At 58.7% G+C, this 9021-nt stretch overlaps 4 protein-coding genes across 4 annotated transcripts; 2 read left to right on the forward strand and 2 right to left on the reverse strand.

Moving 5' to 3' along the window:
• Positions 1-300: 300 nt before the first annotated feature.
• BXZ73DRAFT_102789 (uncharacterized protein) lies at positions 301-1709 on the reverse strand (the record flags this gene model as incomplete). The annotated part of the gene is made up of 7 exons (XM_048015360.1): positions 301-443; positions 503-707; positions 770-943; positions 997-1074; positions 1146-1457; positions 1517-1592; positions 1672-1709. The coding sequence occupies 7 exons, from the start codon at positions 1707-1709 to the stop codon at positions 301-303; spliced, it is 1026 nt and encodes a 341-aa protein (XP_047876567.1).
• Positions 1710-2615: 906 nt separating this feature from the next.
• Positions 2616-5856, forward strand: BXZ73DRAFT_49066 (glycosyltransferase family 2 protein; the record flags this gene model as incomplete). The annotated part of the gene is made up of 12 exons (XM_048020181.1): positions 2616-2857; positions 2910-3143; positions 3196-3586; positions 3646-3813; positions 3867-4065; positions 4121-4470; positions 4521-4601; positions 4653-4772; positions 4826-4999; positions 5070-5201; positions 5255-5746; positions 5803-5856. The coding sequence occupies 12 exons, from the start codon at positions 2616-2618 to the stop codon at positions 5854-5856; spliced, it is 2637 nt and encodes an 878-aa protein (XP_047876568.1).
• An 834-nt stretch (positions 5857-6690) lies between these two features.
• On the reverse strand, positions 6691-7209 carry BXZ73DRAFT_102791 (uncharacterized protein; the record flags this gene model as incomplete). Its single annotated transcript, XM_048015361.1, has 3 exons — positions 6691-6838; positions 6895-6981; positions 7037-7209. The coding sequence occupies 3 exons, from the start codon at positions 7207-7209 to the stop codon at positions 6691-6693; spliced, it is 408 nt and encodes a 135-aa protein (XP_047876569.1).
• Positions 7210-7881: 672 nt separating this feature from the next.
• On the forward strand, positions 7882-9021 carry BXZ73DRAFT_102792 (uncharacterized protein; the record flags this gene model as incomplete). The annotated part of the gene is made up of 2 exons (XM_048015362.1): positions 7882-8328; positions 8407-9021. 2 exons carry the CDS (start codon positions 7882-7884, stop codon positions 9019-9021), a joined length of 1062 nt encoding a protein of 353 aa, XP_047876570.1.

Consider the following 9021-nt stretch of genomic DNA (forward strand, 5'->3'; position numbering starts at 1 on the left):
GACCCGGAAGCTGTGGTGTGGTGGCTGAGGACAGCAAGGTCGAAAAGCTGGCGTCACCGGCGACCGCTTAGGCTACACATTTTGGCGCTCATTGCGTGCTCGTGCGTCCGCACGTTGTGGGACGAGCCACGTTCGCGGATGCGACTGAGCCGTGATAAGTAGAGCGCTCAACTAAAAGGATACAGTGTACGGGGACTGTGTAAAGAAAGTCAGGAAAGCGGCTGGCGGACTTCAGCATGCCTGAAGGATCAAAGCGACTAGTAAAGTCGGAGGATATTCCATGATTCTGCATATAACGAGCTATAGCTTTGCACTAGCCGCGGGCTGCACCACGTAGTAGATTCTGGGAAAGTGGCAGCGAACCGTCCCAGCGGAGCCCTCAGTCTCAATCACCACCTGTTCCTTGTTGAGAGCAAGAAGTCTCCCAACAGTGGGCACCTTGCCTGCGAAAGATCCGAGTGAGAACCTCTAATAACACGCTTTGATGCTCGAGACCTCTCACCGTTGTCGTCAGGAGTGACTGAGACGAGCTGTGACAATTGAACACCTAGGCGAGTACCTTCGGTCTCATCGAACCCGATGCCCGAAAGGTCCTCGAAAGCGGAAGACGTGATTATCTCCGCCGCCCTCTCACCAGACACAGTTTGTATGGAGAACTTGTGAGCAGTATGAGCCTTTACAGTGTGTTCCGTCATGCGGGAAATCCACTACAAAGGGGTGCCATCGAACGTAAGCAACGTCGAGGCCTTCATGCGTTAGAGGTACTCACTGAGACAGTGGCAGGGAAAACGGTAGCATCCAGCAACTCCTTTGCTGCGGGCTGCATGGGCTTGAAGCTTGCCAACCATTCCCAGACATAATGCACAGAAAGATCCGCAAGGCTAGGCGTTTCAGTATCGAACAGCCATTCGCGGCCATCTGCGAACTGCTCCTCAAGAAGAGCCTGCAACGTGGGGTAAGCGAGATTGACATGAGGCGGATCAGCAATGGACGAACAAGGTGAGAGCTCAACCAGCTCTTTCCGAGTGGCTGTCGGGCCTGCATGGCAGAAGGATCGAGCTTCTGTCCGAACCACTGTATTCGGAGGACATGAGATACTTGGCAAACGATCGAAAAGCGGAATATGCAAAGGGGAATATGCGCACCGCGGTCCTATCTGCAAGGAATTCGGGCTTGAACTTGTGGTAGGGCAGCAAAAATGATGCGACAGTGCCGAGGACGCGGTCTGCATAGCTCATAGTGTACTGCTTGATGATGGCCGCATCAGTCCTGTCTGAGCCTTTGCGCTTGGGGAACAGCGTTCCGAAACCGTCGGAAGCTGGAAAACGACGCTCAAGCACGGATGCAATGAGGCTGCTATCACAGTAGACATCGCGGCCTATGGCCAAGACTGGTATGCGCCGATACGTGATACCCAACCGATCGGCGAGGTCGGGGCGAGGCAAAGTCATGGGCATCTGCGTGAGCCACAAAGGTGAGTATCTGCGGCGGAGCTAGCGATGTCGATCATACGAACCTCAACTCGCACGTGGGGGATGCGCTTGACGGCGAGAATATTCCTCACTTTGCGCGCTATGGGCGAGGCCTCATAGCTAGGTGGTTCAGGAACTCAGATGAGGATGCACAGAGCGCTGAAACAAGGCAGATGGTGATTCCATAGAGGAGACTCACTGGTAGAGCACCACCGGAGGTAGCGAGCCGGGAACCATGCTGATGTGTCCGTTGGAGGAGGAGAACCTTGTGGGCTGGTGGAATGTGCTCGCGTTGGGTGCGGGGACCGGCGACTGGGGAAGCCGCAGCGGACAGTCATGGTCACGGCCGCGTGTATCGGTGATCGCTAGTTGAGATAGATCGGGGCATCTCCACCCGCCAGCGCTGCGCCGAGCGTGATGGGAGACCTACCGAGACAGAGACTCCCTCACCGGTCCACAAAGTGTCGGGCAGTCGCAAATAAAAGCTCGCCTCGTTTTGTTCGGGATCGGCGCCCGGGGCGAGTGCGAAGATCAAGCGAGTGGTGAAAGGACTTTGACGACCCCGGGCACCCCGTGCTATTCAAAACGGACGCGGACCCGAAGATCGAGCAACTAGGGGACTTGAGCTTGAGGGGCTCGTTCACCCTGAAAACAACGCGGTCGACATTCATTGGCCTCCTTTCATGGACCGAGCGACGACCTGCGGATCGGGTAACAGATGAAGACTGTGACCAAGGCAGCGCACGACTACTTATTTCGGTGAAGCGAGCTTGGCGCTGTGCTCATCCGCAGCTTGCGAGCTTCGTGCAGCAGAGAACGAGGTGTGCTCGGGCACCCGCGCAGACAAAACAGAACTCACAATGTCTGCTCGCCGCCTCACTGGTCACACGGATGCACGGGGGAAGCGAAGGAGCGTCAGGGAAGGCCGTGTCGGTGTCACAGACGCGAGGCGGCGTGCGCAGGTGTTTTGGAATAGCAGTGCCTCGTCTGGCCGGAGTGGCAGGAGTCTGCAGAAGACGGAGGGGCTGTGAAAGCGCTGGAGCCACAGCGCGTTGGTACATATATTGGCCACTTGGACTACGACCCCACCACCGCACGCTTCCCCGACGCCTCCTCCGCCTCTGCGCCGGCGAGCTCCCCATCATGTCCCAGGACCAGCGGCCCCCGCTCCCCTCCCAGCAATCTAGTAACTCCGGCTCGCCCCACGGCCATGGCGTTCAACTCACCGACACTTACGAACGGCACCCCGCAATCACTTTCTCAGAACCCTCCTTCCCCACGCCCAGCCAGAGCGTCACTTCATTCCCTACCGAGTTTGGAACCCTCGACCAGTACAACGATGAGGAGGAGAACGAGAAGTTGCTGCATCCCGGTACCCAGTACCCGTACGTACTTTTTGAAGTATCTTCATCAGCCTTGTTAAATCTCCGCCTTCAGTCCCTTTGATCCGAACGCATATGGCGATCCCTACGGCCAGCGTCCAATCTCCCTCGCGTCCACATCCTCTACCGGCGTAGAGAGCCAGTGGAGGCGTCGCCAGACGATCAAGCGTGGTGTCACCCGCAAGGTTAAGCTCACCAAGGGTAACTTCATCACCGAATACGCCGTGCCTTCGCCCGTCTTCAGTGCTATCGAGCCTAAATGGCAAAGCAGCAACACTACTGAGTTCTCGTGAGTAGCTCCGCCTGCCCTACACACCGTCCGCGCTCAGCCCGTTTTCCAGGCATATGCGTTACACCGCTGCGACCTGCGATCCCGATGACTTCTCCGAGGCCTCCGGCTACAGTCTCCGGACGAAGCTCTACAACCGCCAGACGGAGCTCCTCATCGCGGTCACGTCTTACAACGAAGATAAGACCCTATATGCGCGTACCCTCCACGGTGTCATGCTCAACATTCGCGATATCTGCAAGACGAAGCAGTCCAAGTACTGGCGTCGGTCTGCAGAGGAGGGCGTCCCTGGGTGGCAAAAGATCACCGTCGCGCTCATTATCGATGGTCTCGAGCCTATGGACAAGACTGTACTGGATATTCTCGCCACCGTCGGCGTTTACCAGGATGGTGTCATGAAGAAGCAGGTTGACGGGAAAGACACTGTTGCCCACATCTTTGAGGTGCGCCTCCTACCTCTGCATGGGCGCAAGCGTCCTGACACTTGCCGTTACCTTGGTAGTACACGACGCAGCTGTCCGTGGATGCTACACCCCAGCTCGTCGTTCCTCAGGGTGAGGACCCCAACAACCTCGTGCCCGTCCAGATCATCCTCGTCATCAAGGCCAAAAACCAAAAGAAGATCAACTCGCACCGTTGGCTTTTTAACGCCATCGGGAAGATGCTTGAGGTGAGCCTGTTACCTCACGTATTCAATCTCCACAGTGGCTTACGTTGTCGTAGCCGGAGATCTGCGTTCTCATCGATGCCGGTACCAAGCCCGGCCGCAAATCCATCTACTACTTGTGGGAGGCGTTTTACAACGACCCTCACCTCGGAGGATGCTGTGGTGAAATTCACGCAATGATTGAGGGCGGTCGCAAGCTCCTCAACCCCCTCGTGGCCGCGCAGAACTTCGAGTACAAGATGTCGAACATTCTGGGTGAGTGTGCGTGTTGCGCGCGTTCTTTCGGCATTTTGACGTAGCTCGCTCTCAGACAAGCCTTTGGAGAGTAGCTTTGGCTACGTATCCGTGCTTCCCGGCGCCTTCTCGGCGTACCGTTTCCGTGCTATTCTCGGACGACCGCTGGAGCAGTACTTCCATGGAGACCATTCTCTCGCGGACCGCCTCGGCCCCAAGGGTATCTACGGCATGAACATCTTCACGAAGAACATGTTTTTGGCTGAGGATCGTATCCTCTGTTTCGAACTTGTGGCGAAGAAGAACGACCAGTGGACACTAACATACGTCAAGCCCAGCAAGGCCGAGACGGACGTGCCGGAGTCTGCTGCGGAGCTTATCGGTCAGCGTCGTCGGTGGCTGAACGGTTCGTTCGCAGCATCAGTGGTACGTCGTCCTGATTGCGGATTCCTGGGCTGGTTATGACATCCTTGCAGTACGCGATCATCAACTTCTTCAACCTGTACCGCTCCGGTCACGGCGTTATTCGCATGTTCTTCTTCCACATTCAGGCTTTGGTGCGCCGTCTCGCTGCGATCACTGATTTATGCAACTGACCATGTCAACAGTACAACATCTTCTCCCTCGTGTTCTCATGGTTCTCGCTAGCAAACATCTGGCTCACGTTCTCTATCATCATCGACCTCCTCCCCGGCCAAAACATCGTCATCTTCGGCACCGTCACGGTTGTGAGTGAAATCTCAACTTAGGAATCACCCAGCGTCAACTAACTCCCGATTAGACTGAATGGGTGAACCAAGCTTTCAAGTGGATATACCTGGCATTCCTCGCTCTTCAGTTCGTCCTTGCACTGGGCAATCGACCAAAGGGTGAACGCGCCACGTACAACATCACGCTATGGGTATACGGCTTCTTGGCGCTATACCTCTTGGTCTGCTCTTTCTGGTTGACGGTCGTCGCGTTCAAGGCACGTCCTATCGATCTCCTAACGTAATGTCTTCGCTGACGGCCTGACATTAATGCAGGCGATCCCTGCAACTCTGAAGGACAAGACGACGTCTGAGGTTATCAAGGCGTTCTTCGAGCCTCCCATCGGTGCTTTGATTGCTGCCATCCTGTCGACATTCGGCATTTGGCTTATCGCCTGTCTCCTATACGTGCGTTTCTGTCCTTCGCCGATTGACACTGTCGACTCACTTCGTATGTCCAGCGTGACCCATGGCACTTGGTTTCCAGTATGCCTCAGTACCTGCTCCTGGCGCCTAGCTTCACGAACGTTCTTAACGTCTACGCGTTCTGCAACTTGCACGACGTTTCGTGGGGTACCAAGGGTTCCGACAAGGCCGAGGCGCTGCCCTCCGTCTCTTCCAAGAAGAATAAAGACGCCGAGGTCGTCGTTGAGGATACTACCCGCAACAAGGAGGATCTCGACGCGACATTCAAGGAGACCGTCACCCGTGCGCTCACGAAGCTCGACACCAAGGAAGTTATCGAGAAACCGACGATGGATGACGAGAACAAGACGTTCCGGACTCGTCTTGTCTCGTTCTGGATGCTGTCGAACGCCGCCCTTGCTGTCGCCATCCAGAGCTTGAACGGCTTGAACGACACGAACACAGCAGCCCTGCAGAAGAAGCAGAACATTTACTTCGCCATCATCCTCTACTCGACGTTCGGTCTTTCGCTCGTCAAGTTCGTTGGGGTAAGCTGTCGTCTTCCGTCTCGCGGATTTTTCTCGCTGACGCTGTGCCCGTCCAGTGCCTCTACTACTGGTTTAAGAGGAACCTCTTCCGTTGCTGCCGCCGCAACTAAGCGCACCCTCTCCCAAGCGTCCCCCCACGCAGACGCGGGCGAGCATCATTGTTTTACGGCTCCTCACTCTTTCGGACCCGGATCCCCACGGACACTCGTTGCAGTTTCGAGATCTCGCGGCTCCCGTTCACATTCGTGTATCCATCCCACGCCATCTCCATCATGCGCTCTCGCGCGCCGTAGAATCCGTTTATCATGATCACGCCCCTCGTTCCATGCTATCCCCTCGTTAGTCGATATAACGTATTAGTACGCGTACACACGGGGATGCTGCCCCTCGCCCGCACCTACGGCCTGGATCTCGCCCTCCTCTCGTAATGTGATTTGGTTACTTGACAACCAACCAGACAACCAACCTTGTATAACCTGCGTCTGCTGGCGCGACCCCAGAAGATATCCATCACATACGGACAACGTGCGTAAGTGTGGCGCATGGGCGTGGTTCGAACTTCGAAGTCGAACACGAGCATGCTTTTGAGCGTCCCGCTCAAGTGCGCATGCCGCGCACTCGGCCACGCTCCTATTGTTGGGATTCAAACCTCTCGTCACTTCCAGAGATCTGAGACATCACGAGGGACCACGCCTCGGAGAAGTGTATAGGCCAGGGAATACAAACGGCACTCGGTGCGCGCTATAGATCGGGGGGACGCGGTAGTCGAGACAGCAAGGAACAAAACAAAACAGGACGAGCGAGAGACGGGTCGTGGGAGGGTCGTGATACAAAGACGAGAGCGGCGGCGGCTACATGAGATCTCCCCGGGACGGCGGTGTGGTGGGAGTAGAGGATATGGGGCCGAGAAACGCGGAGGGACGGAACGACGGACGGGACGGGGTTCAGAACGGGTTCTCGTCCTCGTCCATCGGCGCCGCGGAAGACGAAGGAGGCGCGGCGGACGTCTGCGACGCGGGCTCCTCCTGGTCCGAGTCCGACCCCGCGACTTGCTGTTGGTTGAAGAGCGACGGCATGGGCTTCGCGGCACCCCTGTAGAGCCCGTGAGCATGCAGACGGGGCGTGCGGACAGAGCGCCGGGGACGTACTTTGCGAAGTGCTTCTTCTTCGTCTGGTTCAGCTTCTGGCTGACCGGGGTGAGCATGTTGTCCGTCGGGGAGACGAACATCGGGTTCCTGTGTACTCCGTTCGTGAGACTGAGACACGAGACGGGGGGACGAGGGGACGCACTGCGACTTGGCGAACTTCTTGGCGAGGAGGGCCTTCGCGCCCATGCCCGGCAGCTGGCCGTTGGTCGCGTTCCCGAGCGGCGCCTGGGGGACGACGACGTGCGCCGCCTGCGAGGGGTTGTGCATCGGCTGGATGGGCGTGCCGATCGGGGAGTCGGTGGGGGTGGAGGACATGGTTGCGTGCGAGGGATGTGAGAGTGTGTGCGGAGAGAAGAGAGGGTGCGGAGCTAGCAAAGAGAGACGGTGGTCGTGAGGGAAAGAGAGGTGCAGAGGCGGGTCGAACCTGGGCGTTGGCTTTTCGTGAAGATGAACATCACGTGCGGCGCGGCCGCGTCGTGACACAAGCCACGTGGGCGTGTCTGCGAGGGAGTTATGTCAGCCGGCGAGACACGTCTCAAAGTCAACGCGCTCTTCTCGGCTGAAGACAGTCGACCTCAACGACTTTGTGGAAGCCATATGGCGTGCGCTGCGTCGCATCATCTTCGTAAAATCAATTCTAGTAGTGGTATTGTACTGCAGTGCGTCGTGTTCCCTTTACTTCTCTCTCGCAGTGTGAATCGTGCTGACGGCACCCGACAGAAAGCAGTGGAAACAGTCTCATCGCGTTCAAAGACTTACCACTGACAACCTTGGAAGATGTAAAAGACTCTTCTATACCAGTAGTACCGATATCCCGGTCCCCAAGATCGACGAAACTGCTCAACTGTTTCCTGAGAACGTCAAGTATGTGACCTCGTACAACTGGATGGACGATCCTCAGCCCACGATCCTCGTGCCCGGTACATATTTTCCCCAGCCGTCCTTCGTTCCTTTTTGACGTGCTCTGCCGCCAGGCTCGCCCAGAAAATGGCTCGACCGCCCCCTGCCATTCACGGTCCCGGGAGATGCAACCCCCCTGGTCCGGAGACCCTCACAGCTCGCACTACTTCCCATGTTCCGCGCCGCGGACTTTACCGCGCGCGCCCACCCGAATGCGCGGTCGACTGGTCAGCCGTCGACATCGTGACGGACACCGGCTGTCTCCGCATGATCATGAACTGGATCCGTCGCGCGAGCTGGCGCACGAACTGGGAGGAGGTGCAGCCCGAGGTCGGCTTCGACGTGCAGCCGACCGGGGGCAGGGCACTCGTGCTGCACCGCGCGCCGGCTCACGGGGCCTCGATTGAACAGTGGGAGCACACGGCGCTGGGCCCGGGCTACAACGTGACCTACGGCCGTCAGTTCGAGGCCACGGCCACCGCGCCCGCGCCGGGATGCGAACGCGGTCTCGAGCACTACCGGGTCATGCAATACGTGAGTGGCCGGACGGGGGGTGGTGCCGCCAGAAGCGTGTCCGCCATGTCACTTCCTCGCTGACCTCTCCGCTCGCAGGACTTTGGCGGGCTGCGGCTCGTCGTCCGCGGCGAAGTGGACGCCTACTTCCCGCTGGAGGCGGACAGGCCGTCCGTGCTCCCCCCGGTGCCTCACGAGCCCGCACCCGCACCGCCGCACCCGCCCACGCCGTCCCGGAGCGCGGACATCGCGGTCGTCCCCGCGGGCACGGTCGTGCCCCAGTCCTCGCTCGTCGAGCTCAAGACGGAGGCGATGCGGTTCAGCGGCAGCGAGCGGCGGCGGATCTGGTTCCGGACGTACCCGCGGATGCTGCTCTCGCAGACGTCGACGCTGCTCACCACCGCGCGGGCGCAGGACACGTTCATGTTCGCCCGGCGGGAGCGCGTCGACACGGACGAGTTCCTCGCGAACGTCGCGGGGTGGCTCAGGATGCAGCGCGGGTTCCACCAGCTCGTGGCCGTGCTGCGCCGGGTGCGGGAGGTCGCGCCCGTCTTCGGGGCCGGGCGGCCGTTCACGGCGTGGGCGCGCAAGTACCGGCTCGAGCTGGAGGAGCTCGACCCGGCGAGGTCGGCGGAGCGGCGGTTGCTGGGGCGGGAGGATCTGGCGCGGTTTGCGCCGCGGCAGGACGCGGGGACGAAGCGGACTCGGATATGA

This window comes from Epithele typhae (genome assembly GCF_022376455.1).
Source record: "Epithele typhae strain CBS 203.58 chromosome Unknown BXZ73scaffold_34, whole genome shotgun sequence".
Lineage (NCBI taxonomy): Eukaryota > Fungi > Basidiomycota > Agaricomycetes > Polyporales > Epitheliaceae > Epithele > Epithele typhae.